This window comes from Ranitomeya variabilis, chromosome 3 (assembly GCF_051348905.1).
Source record: "Ranitomeya variabilis isolate aRanVar5 chromosome 3, aRanVar5.hap1, whole genome shotgun sequence".
In the NCBI taxonomy this organism is placed as follows: Eukaryota; Metazoa; Chordata; class Amphibia; order Anura; family Dendrobatidae; genus Ranitomeya; species Ranitomeya variabilis.
In genome coordinates, this window is record NC_135234.1 from 138,360,640 (window position 1) to 138,379,467 (window position 18,828).

The window sequence follows — 18,828 nt, forward strand, 5'->3', positions numbered from 1 at the left end:
TCTTCATCATGCCCAATCCGTCGAACCGCGTAGGTCTGTGACCTCCTTTTTTGTACTGTTCAACTGCCTACTAGTTCTTTATGGAGCATTTTATATGGCTTAATTAAAAGCTAAGTTTTAAACTCATACATGTTTCTTCGCTGAATTCCTCCTTTCCATTAAGGAAGTTAAGGAGTCCCGGGTTAGACACAGGGAGAACATGTCAAAGGTTAAAGGGTAAGGCAAAAGAATGGTCAAAAGGCAAAGTCCGAAGTCAGGCAGCAAAGGTCAGAGTGCGTTAAAGCCAAAGGGGCAATACAAAAGTATAATCAAAAGGCAAAGTCCGAGGTGAGGCACACACTCCACCAAGCAAAGCTATGACTGGCAATGGTCTGACCATTGTCAGCAAGTTAAATAGCCAGTTAATCACTCAGACTAGGGTGACACCTGCAGGAAACTGAGCAAGCGTGGCCAGATTGGACGCTTGAGTTGCCACTCACAATACAGACATAGAATCAGGTGCATGCTGCGCTAGGTCAGCTGAGCTGTCACTCACTGTGTCCCTAGGACACTGTGACTGGTGGAATCGTGATACTGGCCTCCAGTTTTCCTACTTTGCTTATGCTGCCTTTCCTATTGTTGTAATTGCCCATGCTGAATGAGCCATTCTCCTCCACCAGCCCCAAGCAGCTACAGTTGTTGCCTCTATGATATTTCTAAATAGATCTTGATTATCACAGGAATAATTCTGTATACAGATTACACAAAACTGCTTACCACATAAAATAAGACTATAATAATAAATGTGTGTAACTCCAGACTTTCACGAATGGGGATTTTGCTTTCTATTGATTGAATTGGCTCAGTAAGTCATTTACAATCAAGTCACTACTAAAGCTTTTCAAACCACTTCCATTGTTCTCAATCTGAAAAGAGCATTCGACTCCCGGCAATCGGCAGTGATTTCTACACTAGAACAATATTTATATATGTGCATGGCCAAAATACTACAATTAGGGTAATTATGGTTCATTTATATGCATCTAATAGCCATTCATACAAAACCAAAATTGCTTCATCATGTATTGAATGCTTTTCCAATGACAACTGAAATAGAGTTGTTTGTTAAAATAATAAAAATGGGCAAGTTTGCAGTATATATATATATATATATATATATATATACACACTCACCGGCCACTTTATTAGGTACACCTGTCCAACTTCTTGTTAACACTTAATTTCTAATCAGCCAATCACATGGCGGCAACTCAGTGCATTTAGGCATGTAGACATGGTCAAGACAATCTCCTGCAGTTCAAACCGAGCATCAGTATGGGGAAGAAAGGTGATTTGAGTGCCTTTGAACGTGGCATGGTTGTTGGTGCCAGAAGGGCTGGTCTGAGTATTTCAGAAACTGCTGATCTACTGGGATTTTCACGCACAACCATCTCTAGGGTTTACAGAGAATGGTCCGAAAAAGAAAAAAAATCCAGTGAGCGGCAGTTCTGTGGGCGGAAATGCCTTGTTGATGCCAGAGGTCAGAGGAGAATGGGCAGACTGGTTCGAGCTGATAGAAAGGCAACAGTGACTCAAATCGCCACCCGTTATAACCAAGGTAGGCCTAAGAGCATCTCTGAACGCACAGTGCGTCGAACTTTGAGGCAGATGGGCTACAGCAGCAGAAGACCACACCGGGTACCACTCCTTTCAGCTAAGAACAGGAAACTGAGGCTACAATTTGTACAAGCTCATCGAAATTGGACAGTAGAAGATTGGAAAAACGTTGCTTGGTCTGATGAGTCTCGATTTCTGCTGCGACATTCGGATGGTAGGGTCAGAATTTGGCGTAAACAACATGAAAGCATGGATCCATCCTGCCTTGTATGGAGCATCTTTGGGATGTGCAGCCGACAAATCTGCGGCAACTGTGTGATGCCATCATGTCAATATGGACCAAAATCTCTGAGGAATGCTTCCAGCACCTTGTTGAATCTATGCCACGAAGAATTGAGGCAGTTCTGAAGGCAAAAGGGGGTCCAACCCGTTACTAGCATGGTGTACCTAATAAAGTGGCCGGTGAGTGTATATATATATATATATATATATATATATATATATATATATATATATATATATATATATATATATATAATTCCAATACTACTTTGTAAAATCCTATTGTAAAACTGAAAAGATGATTCGAAACCGCGCTTGAGGAGGTAAAAGAGCCTGTAAAGGTAAGTATGGGATAGGACATACAAAACGGAGCATACATAGACTGCCCTGTAGGTGTGTGTCAGTGGGCGTGATGCACAAGACAATAGGACGAGAAATCTGCATCTAAGAGGTGCCCCGACCCTTACACGCCAAGAGCTGGTCACCTACGGGACGCTGCACTGAACCCCAGATGGTGCTGCTGATGGGCTGTGAATCTAACTGACAGGTGTATCGGTATAGGACTCACCGGATGGATGAAGCGGTCGGGCAGAGAGCTGGAGAGTCCGCAGCGGCAGGAGAGAGATGGGCGTCGGCGGAGGGCAGGTGATGAGGTGCTACGCAGAACCAGAGAGACCCCGGCCGGTGGCGTCTCTGGATGCGTGCAGGAGGAAAGGGGAAAAAATAGCCGACAGGACTGTCTGGCGTATGACGTCACAAAATTAGCTACGGAGCGATGCTGGGGCCAAAACATACCGACGCCCATCTCTCTCCTGCCGCTGCGGACTCTCCAGCTATCGGCCTCGACCGCTTCATCCATCCGGTGAGTCCTATACCGATACACCTGTCAGTTAGATTCACAGCCCATCAGCAGCACCATCTGGGGTTCAGTGCAGCGTCCCGTAGGTGACCAGCTCTTGGCGTGTAAGGGTCGGGGCACCTCTTAGACGCAGATTTCTCGTCCTATTGTCTTGGGCATCGCGCCCACTGACACACACCTACAGGGCAGTCTATGTATGCTCTGTTTTGTATGTCCTATCTCATACTTACCTTTACAGGCTCTTTTACCTCCTCAAGCGTGGTTTCGAATCATCTTTTCAGCTTGCATCATCCCTACGACCGTGTTTTCGGCACCTCCTGTCTCGATTCCAGCTGCTGAGTGTTTCATTCTTCTTTTTTAGGTTAGCGCTGGTGTGGTTTTTGTATACCTATTGTAAAGCTATTGTTGAGGGAACTCGAAACTCAGCTCCAATGTTGTTAAAAGTATTAAAACTAAATCTAAAATAGGCAAAATACACAAAAATTTGGTCCCAATAAAATGAATATTCCATGATGGAAAGGTTCTCCATTGATGGGGTTCACACAAGATTTTTGCACTGTTTTTTTAAATTTAAACATTTTTCCAGCCATTTTTTGAAAGCTACATGTGAACGGTTTGCAAGTTTAAAGTCCTCAAGAGAACATATCACGTAAAAAAAATAAAAGGTTTTAGAAAATAAAAAATATAAAGATTAACATCATCCAATGTATCCCTCTATAAAAAAAAAGAAAAAAAAAGTGTTATAAAATAGGTATATGTTGTATTGCAGTGTTCATAAAAGTCCAAACGTATACACTACCATTCAAATGTTTAGGGTTACTTAGAAATTTCCTTATTTTTGAAAGAAAAGTACAGTTTTTTTCAATGAAGCTAAGGTATATAGAGGCCCATTTCCAACAACCATCACTCCAGTGTTCTTATGGTGCTTTGTGTTTGCTAACTGTGTAAGAAGGCTAATGGATGGTTAGAATACCCTTGAAAACCCTTGTGCAAGTATGTTAGCACAGCTGAAAACAGTTTGGCTGATTAGAGAAGCTATAAACCTGACCTTCCTTTGAGCTAGTTGAGAATCTGGAGCATTACATTTGTTGGTTCCATTAAACTCTCAAAATGGCCAGAAAAAAAGAACTTTCATGTGAAACTCGACAGTATATTCTTGTTCTTAGAAATGAAGGCTAACAGAAAAAATAGCGCACCAGAAAAAAGGCAAGTCACCGCTTCATCAACAGAACAACCTGGACAATTTTATTGATGGGTCCTAAATGTGCCCCTTCTATGTACTGTGTAATGGCTGTATCTGACTGTAAAGAGACATAGTCTGTTCATACCACAGCTCCTGGGGGGACGCAAAAGAGTATACAGACATTACAGCAAGGGATCACAGCCGATTCTTTCAGGTAAAACATTGCTTAGAAAATAGGATGTGATCCCATGCTGTAGTGTCTGTATACTCTCTTTGCTTCCCCCCCTGCCCAAGAGCTGTGGTATGATCAGACGGTCAGACACAGCCATTACACAGCATACATCAGGGGCACATACAAGTGCTTCTCACAAAATTAGAATATCATCAAAAAGTTAATTTATTTCAGTGCTTCAATACAAAAAGTGAAACTCATACCTTATACAGAGTCATTACAAACAGAGTGATCTATTTTAAGTGTTTATTTCTGTTTATGTTGATGATTATGGCTTACAGCCAATGAAGACCAAAAGTCATTATCTCACAAAATTAGAATTCTTTATAATACCAGCTTGAAAAATTATTTTAAAATCTGAAATGTTGGCCTAATGCATGTTCAGTAAATGCACTCAGTACTTGGTCAGGGCTCCTTTTGCATGAATTACTGCATCAATGCAGCATGGCATGGAGGCAATCAGCCTGTGGCACTGCTAAGGTGTTATGGAAGCCCAGGTTGCTTTGATAGCAGCCTTCGGCTTGTCTGCATTGTTGTGTCTGGTTTCTCTCATCGCCCTCTTGACAATACTCCATAGATTCTCTATGGCAGAGGTGTCAAACTACATTCCTCGAGGGCTGCAAACAGGTCAGGTTTTCAGGATTTCCTTGTATTGTACAGGTGATAATTTAGTCACCTGCACAGAATGATTCCAGCACCTTGTGCAATGCTAAGGAAATCTTGAAAACATGCATGGTTTGAGGCCCTCGAAGAATGAAGTTTGAGACCCCTGCTCTATGGGGATAAGGTCAGGTGAGTTTGCTGCCAATCATGCGCAGTGATACTGTTGTTTTTAAACCACGTATTGGTAATTTTGGCAGTGTGGACGGTGCCAAGTCCTGCTGGAGAATGAGATTTCCATCTCCAAAAGCTTTTTGGCAGAGGGAAGCATGAAGTGCTTTAAAATTTCCTGGTAGATGGCTGCGCTGACTTTGGTCTTGATAAACACAGTGGACCTACACCAGCAGATGACATGGCTTTCCAAACCATCCCTGATTGTGGAAACTTCACACTAGACCTCAAGCAGCTTGGATTGTGGCCTCTCCACTCTTCCTCCAGACTCTGGGACCTTGATTTACAAATTAAATACAAAATTTACTTTCATCTGAAAACAACATCTTGGACCACTGACAACAGTCCAGTTCTTTATCTCCTTGGCCCAGGTAAGACGCTTCTGGCGTTGTCTATTGGTCACAAGTGGCTTGACACAAGGAATGCGGAACTTGTAGCCCATGTTCTGGATACATCTGTGTGTGGTGGCTCTCGAAGCAATGACTCCAGCAGCAATCCACTCATTGTAAATCTCCCCCAAATTTTTGATTGTCTTTTTCTTAACAATCCTTTCAAGGCTGCAGTTATCCCAGTTGCTTGTGCACCTTTTTCTACCACACTTTTTCCTTCCAGTCAACTTTCTATAATATGCTTGGATACAGCACTCTGTGAACAGCCAGCTTCTTTAGCAATGACCTTTTGTCAAGTCAGCAGTCTTCCACATGATTGTGGTGCCTACTAAAACAGAGTAAGGGACCTTTTTAAACGTTTAGAAAGCCTTTGCAGGTGTTTTTTTGTTTATTATTCTAATTTATTGAGCTAAAAACTTTTGGGTTTTCATTTGTTGTAAGCCATAATCATCAACAGTAACAGAAAAAAACACTTGAAATAAATCACTTTGTAATGACTCTATATAATATATGAGTTTCACTTTTTGTATTGAAGAACTAAAATAAATTAAATTTTTGATATTCTAATTTAGTGAGAAGCACTTGTATATAAGATTATCTCAGCACATGAACTTTTATTAAACATATCCAATTGTGAAAATTATTATTATTCAGAGATCTATTCACTACAATGAACCTTGCCCGTGGGAAACCCCCTTTAATAGTGGATGCAGAGGTAAACGAGAGCTGCATCCCCTCAAAGGGTTTGTCTCATGTTTTGATTATAACAGCCCCCCAGTCTCTAGACTACCTTCTTGGCAGTTTAGACCAGCTGCATAGTTGAATTGCTGTTCTGATTTGTGCACTTTCAGATGTTGAAGGCCAAGGTAGCTTCAGCCTCTGCAGCACTGGAGGAGATCAGTGCAAGTAAAGCTGGCCACTGCAAGAGATCCTGCCAGCTTCAGAGCATCGCTTACAAGCTCTATTGTATGAAAACTGTTGAAGGAAAGAGCGCAAATAGTGTCTTATCTGAGAAGGTTAAAAGGTTAATCCATAGGATTGCACTCACCAGATGTAGCCGAGTTGAAGCATTGAAAAGATTCGCTGCAGCAGATCCACGAGTCCAGGAAGGACCAGCCGTTAGATACAGATTTGGAAACACCACAGGAACATCAACATACATGTTCCTGTGGTGTTTCCTGATGAAGGAGTCTTGAACTCTGAAACGCGTGGAATAATAAAGTCGCATGTACTAATAATTCTGGAATTCTAGTGATTCAGCAGCGCAGAAATGTACCACAATTTTCCCAATCTATATCTACAAGCTCTATTGGAAAGATCTGTTATGTTTGCCCAGAAAAGTGGTTAACGCGGACAGACTGCAGCAGTGGCTGGTAACATGGGTGATGAGTAGTACACAATAAAATTAAAATTCCTCTCTTCATGAGAATGGAGAGGATTTTTTACAAGGACTTTGCAATTTTAACTATTAAACTGCTTGGGAGTAACCCATTAATTCTCAGGATCGATTGGGGTCTTAGATGTCAGACCGCAACTGATCATAAATTGGCATATCCTAAATGCCAATACTTTATAAGATGGGAAACCCCTCTTCTACCTGCCACTCCTGGCACTAGATAGGGATGATTGCACAGTCTAATATTATGTACACTTTATAGAAGTACATACCTTTTATTATTTAGAGGTTCAATGTATTTCACTTTTGCTTTTTGTTAGTTTTTTTTTTTCCATTTCTGTCCCCCCCAAGATCAGTACTCAGTGATTGATCTTTGTGTATATGGAGTAGTTTGTGACAGCTGTCATTTTAGTGATTAAATAAAAAATCACAGAAAAACCTTTTAAAGTGAGGTGAGTGATAATGTGATTCCCTCTTATTTGCAGACAGCATGCCCTATTAATTATCAGCAAAACTTGTAGAAAGCAGCGTTGGTGACAGAACAAGTTCCAGAGAAAAGCACCCTCCATTATGTCACCTAGTAAACCCAGAATGTATTTCACCCACTGCTGCTTTAATGAAAATGCTAAAAAACTAATTAAGTCATCCAAAGTGGAAATGATGTAATATGGGGAGCAATACTGCAGTATTCACACAAGGTCACCTAGCCAGTCTATGAAATATTAATAAATCAATCACAGCGTACAGCTTCTGCTTAATCTTGTAGTCAACATAATAAAAATGGACTTGTGTTACAGAAAGATATAATATTTACAAAGGGTAGAAATACATCAGAAAAGAGCATAAACTTCATTAGAAGTTCTGTCTGTACCTGCGCAAACATCAAGGTGCACACCTAGATAACACTGGAAGCTATAATGCATTTTGGGGTCATTAATCAATGGCACAGCCATACCTTAGTTTTGGGGTTTGGGACATACTTATGTTTTATCCCTTTATCTGTAATTATATACACTAGTGAAACCTGTGTATATCATAGATTACAGATATTTTGATTATGCTGTATCAACCCATGGACTGCTGCCTTGATATAAACAAGGTAGCAAAGCTTCAGGAATGTATTTAGGTGGATCAGCTACAGTTGAAACCAGAAGTTTACATACACTATGTAAAAAGACACAAACACAAGTTTTTCTCAGTATCTGACATGAAATCAGAATAAACCTTTCCCGTTTTAAGTCAATTAGAATTACTATAATTATTAATATTTGCCAAATGCCAGAATAATGAGAGAGAATATTTGAAGGCATTTTTATTACTTACTGCAAAGTCAAAAGTTTACATACATTTCATTAGTATTTGTTACCATTGCGCTTAAACTGAATGACTTGGGTCAAATGTTTGGTATAACCTTCCACGAGCTTCTCACAATAGTTGGTCAGAATTTGGGCTCATTCCTCCTGCCAAAACTGATCCAGGTTTGTAGGTCGCCTTGCTCGTGCCTGCTTTTCAGCTTTGCTCACAAATTTTCAATAGGATCGATATCAGGGCTTTGTGATGGCCGCTCCAAAACATTCACTTTGTTATCCTTAAGCCACTTGGTTACCATTTTGGCAGTAAGCTTCAGTTCATTGTCCGTTTGGAAGACCCATTTCCGCCCAAGCTTTAACTTTCTGGCTGAGGTCTTGAGATGTTGCTTCAGTATTGCCAAATAATCTTCTTTTCTCATGATGTCATCTATATGGTGAAGTGCAATAGTCCCTCCTGCGAGAAAACAACCCCACAACATGATGCTGCCACCCCCGTATTTCACTGTTGGGATGGTGTTCTTAGGCTTCCAAGCTTCACACCTTTTCCTCCAAACGAAACAATGGTCATTATGCCCAAAAAGTTACATTTTTGTTCAATTAGACCACAGGACATGTCTACAAAAATGAAGGTCTTTGTTGCTGTGTGCATTTGCAAACATTAATCTGGCTTGTTTATGTTTCTTTTGAAGTAATGGCTTCTTCCTGGCAGAGTTGCCTTTCAGCCCATGTTGATACCGTACTCATTTTACAGTGGATATTGACACAATCTTACCAGCTTCTGTCATCATCTTCACAAGGTCTTTTGCTTTTGTCCTTGGGTTGATATGCACATATCAGACCAAAGCACGTTCATATCTGGGACCCAGAACCTGTCTCCTTCCTGAATGGTGTGATGGTTGGACATTCCCACCTTTTTTGTACTTGCGTATAGTGTTGAGCATTCCGATACTGCAAGTATCGGGTATCGGCCGATACTTGCTGTATCGGAATTCCGATACCGAGATCCGATATTTTTGTGGTATCGGGTATCGGTATCGAAACAACATTAATGTAAAAATGTGTAAAAGAAAGAATTAAAATAAAAAATATTGCTATACTCACCTCTCCGACGCAGCCTGCACCTTACCGAGGGAAGCGGCAGCGTTCTTTGTTTAAAATTTGCGCTTTTCTTTCCTTTACTGAAGTCCCGGCTTGTGATTGGTCGCGTGCCGACCATGTGGCCGGGACGCAACCAATCACAGCAAGCCGTGACGTAATTTCAGGTCCTTCAGGATTTTAAAATTACGTTCCGGCGTTGTGATTGGTTGCGTCGCAGTCACATGGGCAACGCAACCAATCACAGCAAGCCGTGACGTAATTTCAGGTCCTTAAGGATTTTAAAATTACGTCCCGGCTTTGTGATTGGTTGCGTCGCAGTCACATGGGAGACGCAACCAATCACAAGCCGTGACGTCACGGGAGGCTGGACACGCGCGCATTTTAAAATGGGCGCGTGTCCAGCCTCCCGTGACGTCCCGGCTTGTGATTGGTTGCGTCGCGATCAACCAATCACAAGCCGGGAGGCTGGACACGCGCGCATTTTAAAATTTTAAAATGCGCGCGTGTCCAGCCTCCCGGCTTGTGATTGGTTGCGTCGCGATCAACCAATCACAAGCCGTGACGTCACGGGAGGCTGGACACGCGCCCATTTTAAAATGCGCGCGTGTCCAGCCTCCCGTGACGTCACGGCTTGTGATTGGTTGCGTCTCCCATGTGACTGCGACGCAACCAATCACAAAGCCGGGACGTAATTTTAAAATCCTTAAGGACCTGAAATTACGTCACGGCTTGCTGTGATTGGTTGCGTTGCCCATGTGACTGCGACGCAACCAATCACAACGCCGGAACGTAATTTTAAAATCCTGAAGGACCTGAAATTACGTCACGGCTTGCTGTGATTGGTTGCGTCCCGGCCACATGGTCGGCACGCGACCAATCACAAGCCGGGACTTCAGTAAAGGAAAGAAAAGCGCGAATTTTAAACAAAGAACGCTGCCGCTTCCCTCGGTAAGGTGCAGGCTGCGTCGGAGAGGTGAGTATAGCAATATTTTTTATTTTAATTCTTTCTTTTACACATTAATATGGTTCCCAGGGCCTGAAGGAGAGTTTCCTCTCCTTCAGACCCTGGGAACCATCAGGAATACCGTCCGATACCTGAGTCCCATTGACTTGTATTGGTATCGGGTATCGGTATCGGATTGGATCCGATACTTTGCCGGTATCGGCCGATACTTTCCGATACCGATACTTTCAAGTATCGGACGGTATCGCTCAACACTACTTGCGTATAATTCTTTGTACAGATGAAAGAGGCACCTGCAGGTATCTTGAAATTGTACCCAAGGATGAGAAAGACCACAATTCTCTTCCTGACATATTGCCTGATTTCTTTCAGATGTTGCCAAAAAAACCTATCAGAAGCTTCCAAACACCTGACATCATCATATGGGCAGTCTAGAATTGTTTACAGGCATAGAAATCATAGTGTATGTAAACTTTTCACTTTGCAGTAAGTAATAAAAATGCCTTAAAACATTCTCTCTCTCTCTCATTATTCTGGCATTTGGCAAATATTAATTATGGTAATCCTAACGGACCTAAAACGGGAAAGGTTTATTATGATTTCATGTCACATATTAAGAAAAACATGAATGTGTGCCTTTTTATATAGTGTATGTAAACTTCTGGTTTCAACTGTAAGTGTGCAGGATCTAGGGATCTTACTTTATATAGAAATAACACAGGCTCACTTTTCTAATTATAACCAGACTTTACCACTTTAACATAACAATAATAAAAGTCATGTTCCCGTAGGGTCATTTGGTAATATGAATTGTCATCACTGAAGGGGTGTTTAAACTCACTAGTTAAAATATGTGAGAATGAAGGATATAAATTAACTGCTGCATGTGCTATCTCTAAGGCTTCTTTCACACTTCCGTCGGTACGGGACCGTCGCTAAGCGTCGGCGCGACGTACCGACGGACGTTGTGAAAATTCGGCACAACGTGGGCAGCGAATGCAGTTTTTCAACACATCCACTGCTCATTCTAATGTCCCGGAGAGGAAGGGGCGGAGTTCCGGCCGCACATGCACGGTATGCGCAGTAGGAAATGCAGGACCCGACGTACGAAAAAACGTTCCCTTGAACGTTTTTTCGTGACGACGGTACACCAAAACACGACGCATCCAGTGCACGACGGACGCGACGTATGGCTATACGTCACGATCAGTCAGCAATACAAGTCTATGGAGAAAAAACGCATTGTGCGGGCACATTTGCAGGATGCGTTTTTTTCCCAAAACCACGCATTGCGACGGAGGCCAAACGATGCAAGTGTGAAAGTAGCCTTACATGCAATGCACTGTTTGCTGCAGGATGGAGAGGGGCTGCACTGGTCTCTCCTGTATATAGCGCAGCACACAACTGAGGGAACCATGCTCTCCGTTCATTTTTAGCCGACAGAGATAAACTGCAGCAACATGGAGGATATTATACAGCAGAGCTGAGTGTTCTGATCTGAATCAACCTCTGAACACTTGTTACTAAGCTCTGCACAATGTTTTTCTTTCTCCCTCTCGACTCTCTACTCTCCATAGAGGATGATGGCTGTGTGGCATGACACCTACCGTCTGTCTCCTCTAAGCAGGATGGACTTGAGCTGCTTTTTCACAGTGGAAGACACATTTTAGAGGCAGGGGGAAGGAAGAAGTATCTAATTAGTGGGGAAGGAGGTGAATTTCTCTGCTAAGATAAAAATTTCTTATAATCACTAGTCATGAGCGAATATACTCGTTACTCGAGATTTCCCGAGCACGCTCGGGTGTCCTTCGAGTATTTTTTAGTGCTCGGAGATTTCGTTTTCTTCGCCGCAGCTGAATGATTTACAGCTATTAGCCAGCTTGATTACATGTGGGGATTCCCTAGCAACCAGGCAACCCCCACATGTACTCAGCCTGGCTAATAGCTGTAAATCATCCAGCTGAGGCGATGAAAGCAATCCCCAAGCACTAAAAAACACTCGAAGGACACCCGAGCGTGCTCGAGAAATCTCGAGTAACGAGTATATTCGCTCATCACTAATAATCACCTGTGCTAATGTTTTATGCAAAGTTTGTTAAAGGGAATCTGTCACCCCAAAAATCGTATATGAGCTAAGGCCACCAGCATCAGGGGCTTATCTACTGCATTCTGTAATGTTTGCCGGTGGCCTTAGCTCATATACTATTTTTAGGGTGACAGATTCCCTTTAAAAATACACTTCTATTTTAAAATAAAAAACATTATTCTGTGAGGCTGTCACTAGATGTCTAAGCTATATGTGTTCTACCCAGTGGATTCAATGTGAACTGCAGTTTGTCAACCATTTGCTAGCATGTTGCAGTATTATGTTACATTTGTATCATCAGAACTGAGTCCTTATCCAAATCAAAGAAAAGATAAGGATGGACACATATCTCTGTAAACATCAGTTTTCCTGCATATTGTAATCTGTACACATCTGTAAAACTGAAGTTTCCCATTTTTGATGACTAAGAATACATTTCCATAGAATGAATGCAAATGGACATCCAAGATAGAAGGAATGTATATTTATGACTTCTCAAAGCCGCTAAACCTTGGCATGACAAAGAAAAGTCAAGTTGAAGCACAAGTCTTATGGTCGGCTAAGAAGTGTAACTATTCAAGAGATTGCTCCATTAGCTCCCCGGCAGTCATGGCATTGACTCCATAGACAACGCATACCTTTCTCATTCATGGTGTCTTCTTGTATTCTTGTCACCGCTTCATTGCCATCAGTTTCATTGTTCCCCACTGCAATGGATTACAGAATTATTTATTGCTTGAATTACAATGAAATGATAACAATTGTTGTATAATGCTGGCTGTTTTACAGAGAATGAAGTTCTTATGGATTAAGAAAATAAAAGAACAATAACTAACGCCACATTATCATAAGTCATGTGCCTATTGGTTACATTTTTTCCCCAAACAATTACAGTGTTGGCATATATGATAAACTAGTATATACCGTATATTACAGAAAAATCATTTACCCCCTTTTCAAATTTCTCTTTCCTTCTAAACGAGACAAGTGAACTGCTCGTCATTGCTCAGAATCCCTGTATTCACTGAAACAACAGAATAACTGTAACGCTTGGAATTAGAATAGATTCTCATCAAGGATCATGCTATACAGAACAGATCCGAAATGCAGGAAAAGAAAGGAAAATGGGAGACGGAGCTTTCTTCATCATGTATCCACAGCCCTGTTAAGGAAACTCACTTTTGCCTACTAAACATATCTTACTGTATTTGGACTAATACCATTGCTCCATGGAGAGCAGCACGGCGCAGTCATTGTATGGATAATCTCATAGAATCATTATGGGAGAATCTGATAACAGATAACTGGCAGTTGTCATGCCGTAAAAGATTTGACCCCTCTGCTAGCTTAGTAAAAGCAGTTACACAATTATATGCCGTAGATCAGGGGTGGGAGCCTTTTTTCTGCCAAGGGCCATTTGGATATTTATACCATTCTGCGGGGGCCGTACAAACAGCGCACTATCTCCGCTCACAAAGTACGTCCGGACTCTGGCACTGGTGTCAGGACGTAATCTTTCCCGGCACATGCCCAATGTTCAGTAGTGATCGCTGCATTCACATGCTCACAAAGCAAGAAGAAAATAAAAGGGTTGGCTTCTATCAAAACACAGCTTCTGCCCAAACACTGCAGTCCCTAGGAAACAGCCCAGGGCCAGATAAAAGGTAATCATGGGCCGTAAACTGCCCACTGGCCTGAGGTCCCCCACCACTGCCGTAGACAGAGTGCAGGACTCCTGAGTGCTAGAGAATACTATAGCAGTGAGTGCCAGACTCAGCTCATGAAAAGGTGACAATTCAGTTCAGTCCAGGTCCCCTCCTCTTCTCCTTACATAGTGCCCCTTTTGGACAAATCATCAGTCGATTTGGTTTTCAGCAGCACCACTACGTTAAAGGCATCCAATTATACACATATTCTCCTGACACTACCCCCGCATTAAGAGAAAATACCAGAGATTGTCTCTCTGCTTTCAATAACATCATGTCCTCCCTCTATCCGAAACTAGATCATTCAAAAACTGAACTCCTTGTGTTTCCTCCCTTTGCTAACCTTTCTTAACCCAATATTACCGTAGGTAAATAGAAAAAATTGGAGTCCAGCTCAACAGGACTGGATTTTCCTTTTCTTTTCCAAAAGAAAATACAGTGCATACATAAGAAACATTTACATGGTCGACATTAACCAGTCGACCCGTTTCGACTGCACCAGGCAGTCTTAGGCTGGTTTCACACTTGCATTTTTATCTGCATGCGTTTTTAAAAAAAACGCATGTGTGAAAAAACGCATGTAAACGCAGTAAAACGCATGCGTTTTTTAGACGCATGCGTTTTTATAGAAAACCACAAGAAAACAAGAAAAAAACAAAAAACCCTAACCCTAACCCTACCCCTAACCCTAACCCTACCCCTACCCCTAACCCTACCCCTAACCCTACCCCTACCCCTAACCCTAACCTGAAATGCGTGGCACTGAAATACGTTTATATACGTATATACGTATATAAGTGCCACGATATTTCAGTGGCAACGTATATAAGTGCCACGTATATAAGTGTCACGTATATAAGTGCCACGTATATAAGTACCACGTATATAAGTGCCACGTATTTAAGTGCCACGTATATAAGTGCCACGTATTTAAGTGCCACGTATATAAGTGCCACGTATTTAAGTGCCACGTATTTCACGTAAATGCCACAATATTTCAGTGCCACGCATTTAACCCTACACTTAACCCAACCCTAAATACGTGGCACTGAAATACGTGGCACTGAAATATCGTGGCACTGAAATATGTGGCACTGAAATATCGTGGCACTGAAATACATGGCACTGAAATATCGTGGCACTGAAATACGTGGCACTGAAATACGTGGCACTGAAATATCGTGGCACTGAAATACGTGGCACTGAAATACGTGGCACTGAAATATGTGGCACTGAAATACGTGGCACTTTGTCAGAAAATGTTCATTAAACGGTTAGGGTTGAGGTTAGGGGTAGGGTTAGGGTTTGGATCCCTTTATCACCTTGATGGTGGTGGGTGACTTTTCAGTGTGTTTTCTGTTTTTTTCCAAAAAAAAACGCATGCGTTTTTAACGCAAACAAACGCATGTGCTTAAAAACGCATGCGTTTACATAGACAGCAATGCGTTTTTTCGCAGCAAAAAAAACGTGCAAGAAAATACTGCAGGTAGCATTTCTGAAAATGAACGCATGCAGAAAAAACGCATGCGTTTGAAAACGCGACCAAACGCGTACAAAAAACGCATGCGTTTCCAATGTTAAATATAGGGAAAAAACGCATGCGTTTTTTGTGCAAAAAACGCTGCAGACAAAAACGCAAGTGTGAAACCACCCTTAACTGCACCTGAGGTCACTGGCAGGTCACCTGCGGTGTGCCTGCGTGTTTTGCTCATTGTAGCAACATGCTGCGTTTTGAAAAACGCACCGCATGTGCGTTTTCGCGGCAAAAACGCATGCGTTTTTTAACGCATAGTGGAGTCGGGATTTCATGAAATCCCCTCCACTATGCTGTAACATCTGGACGCTGCGTTTTTGACGCTGCGGAAAAACGCAGCATCAAAAACGCAGCGTTTCCTGAACGTGGACACATACCCTTACTCATGAGACAGTTTTCTTTAGACTATCACCTCACCTCACTAATCTAACTATTCACTGTTCTCACTTCCTAAAGTTTCCACAGAATCTGGTCCCTCCTCGTCTGTCTCCGCACCCTTCATACAATCAATAGCACTTTTGATCTGTACTTATACAGATCCTGGACGATTCTGTCTTGTGTCTCCCCTACTTCCTCATAGATTGTAAGCTTGTTAGCAGGGTCCTGTCTCTTGGTAATTGTCGAATTATGTGTTACTCTGCACTGTCTTATATTGTCTGTACATGTCTTCTCAGAATTGTAAAGTGCTGCAGAATAGGTTGGTGCTATAGAAGTAAAATAATTTTTAGAATTATTTGCATACTCTCCTTTCCTGAACCAGAACATTATCAATGACGACTGCCATAGCCTTGCTAGTGCTCAGACTGCGGTTAGCCCTGATCCATCCATCACTCCTTGTGTTCTATTATGAGAATCCATGGCACTGCTGGTGCAGGGCTTACAGTTATCTATTCTAAGCATGCAGGGATGGGATTAAGGCTACGTTCACATTTGCGGTGTGCGCCGCAGCGTCGGGCGCCGCAGCATCGCCGCATGCGTCATGCGCCCCTATATTTAACATGGGGGCGCATGGACATGCGTCGCACTTGCGTTTTGCGCCGCATGCGTCCCTGCGGCGCCCGCGTCTGGGCGCAGAGGACGCAGCAAGTTGCATTTTTGCTGCGTCAAAAATCAATGAAAAAAAAGGACGCATGCGGCGCAAAACGCAGCGTTGTGCATGCGTTTTGCTGCGTTTTTGTTTGCGTTGTGCGTTGCGGCGCCGACGCTGCGGCGCACAACGCAAATGTGAACGTAGCCTTAGCCTGGCGCTCTCAGTAAATGTAAAGCCGGCTACTGTGCCATTGCTCCATGATCAGACAGTCTGGGGCAGACTACGAAAGAGAGGGCAGATTCCAGCAATAGGCCTCATTCAGACATTTGTGGCTTTTCACATACTCCAAAAACGATCCAAGTGTCATTAGTGTTTTAATCCGAATTTCATCAGTGTTTGGTAAGTGTTTAAATTTTTACCATTAGTATTCCATCAGTGATTTTCTTGTACGTAAACAGATTCTCCTTTTCATTGCAATGGCTGAATGAGGCCCAAGCAGAACTAGAGCTCCAAATGACACAGTATGGAGAGGGAGTGAGAGCTCACACAGGATAGAAACAGAGAGGGAGCTCACACAGGACCGAAAAAGAGGGAGCTCACACAGGACCGAAAGAGAGGGAGCTCACACAGGACCCAAAGAGAGGGAGCTCACACGGGACCGAAAGAGAGGGAGCTCACACGGGACCGAAAGAGAGGGAGCTCACACAGGACCAAAAGAGAGGGACATCACACAGGACCGAAAGAGAGGGAGAGGGAGCTCACACAGGACCGAAAGAGAGGGAGCTCACACAGGACCAAAAGAGAGGGAGCTCACACAGGACCGAAAGAGAGGGAGCTCACACAGGACCAAAAGAGAGGGAGCTCACACAGGACCGAAAGAGAGGGAGCTCACACAGGACCGAAAGAGAGGGAGCTCACACTGGACCGAAAGAGAGGGAGAGGGAGCTCACACAAGACTGAAAGAGAGGGAGCTCACACAGGACCGAAAGAGAGGGAGCTCACACAGGACCCAAAGAGAGGGAGCTCACACGGGACCGAAAGAGAGGGAGAGGGAGATCACACAGGACCGAAAGAGAGGGAGATCACACAGGACCAAAAGAAAGAGAGTTCACACAGGACCGAAAGAGAGGCAGCACACACAGGACCGAAAGAGAGAGAGCTCACACAGGACCCAAAGAGAGGGAGCTCACACGGGACCGAAAGAGAGGGAGCTCACACGGGACCGAAAGAGAGGGAGCTCACACAGGACCGAAAGAGAGGGAGCTCACACAGGACCGAAAGAGCGGGAGAGGGAGATCACACAGGACCGAAAGAGAGGGAGATCACACTGGACGAAAAGAGAGAGAGCTCACACAGGACCGAAAGAGAGGCAGCACACACAGGACCGAAAGAGAGCTCACACAGGACCCAAAGAGAGGGAGCTCACACAGGACCGAAAGAGAGGGAGCTCACACGGGACCGAAAGAGGGGGAGCTCACACAGGACCGAAAGAGAGGGAACTCACACAGGACAGAAAGAGAGGGAGAGGGAGATCACACAGGACCGAAAGAGAGGGAGAGGGAGATCACACAGGACCGAAAGAGAGGGAGATCACACAGGACGAAAAGAGAGAGAGCTCACACAGGACCGAAAGAGAGGCAGCACACACAGGACCGAAAGAGAGAGAGCTCACACAGGACCGAAAGAGAGGGAGCTCATACAGGACCGAAAGAGAGGGAGATCACACAGGACCGAAAGAGAGGGAGATCACACAGGACTGAAAGAGAGGGAGCTCACACAGGACCGAAAGAGAGGGAGATCACACAGGACCGAAAGAGAGGGAGCTCACACAGGACCAAAAGAGAGGGAGATCACACAGGTCCGAAACTGATAACAGAGGAGGAAAGGCGCTATATTGAGAAAAGGATGTAAATATGTAAATTACCTCTTCTGAGAGGACGAGGACTAGAACTCTAGTGCCACCTACTGGAAGTAGCAAAAGTCACTGGTGACCCTTTGCAATAGGACTTAGGATAAAATCCAAACCAGAATCTCAATTTGCAGACACGGTGTTTCTTGGTGATTGCCCCTCGTTGATGCTAAGTATGAGATCTGATTTGGCTGTAGGAGAGGCTTAATACTGAGATCTAAAGATAAAGTTTCTCCTCATGAAGTGTGACAAGCTAGGCCTGGCATGTCAGAGTGAGGAGACTTATGCATGATCCTCTGGGAAATTAAATATGCAAACTGTAAAAATCACACACAGTGACACAGTAGGTAGGACAGCGAGGGCTGTCAAATCACAGCACGCACCCAGCAATATATACACAAGAGTGACCCAAGAGGGAGAAGG

At 43.3% G+C, this 18,828-nt stretch overlaps 1 protein-coding gene across 2 annotated transcripts in view; it reads right to left on the bottom strand.

Moving 5' to 3' along the window:
* Positions 1-18,828, bottom strand: part of DHRSX (dehydrogenase/reductase X-linked) — a 531,490-nt gene that overhangs the window by 426,620 nt on the left and 86,042 nt on the right. For both annotated transcript variants that reach the window (XM_077294696.1, XM_077294697.1), the window contains exon 3: positions 12,865-12,933. In XM_077294696.1, coding sequence (XP_077150811.1) covers positions 12,865-12,933 — 69 coding nt within the window. The remainder of the gene's footprint in view (positions 1-12,864; positions 12,934-18,828) is intronic.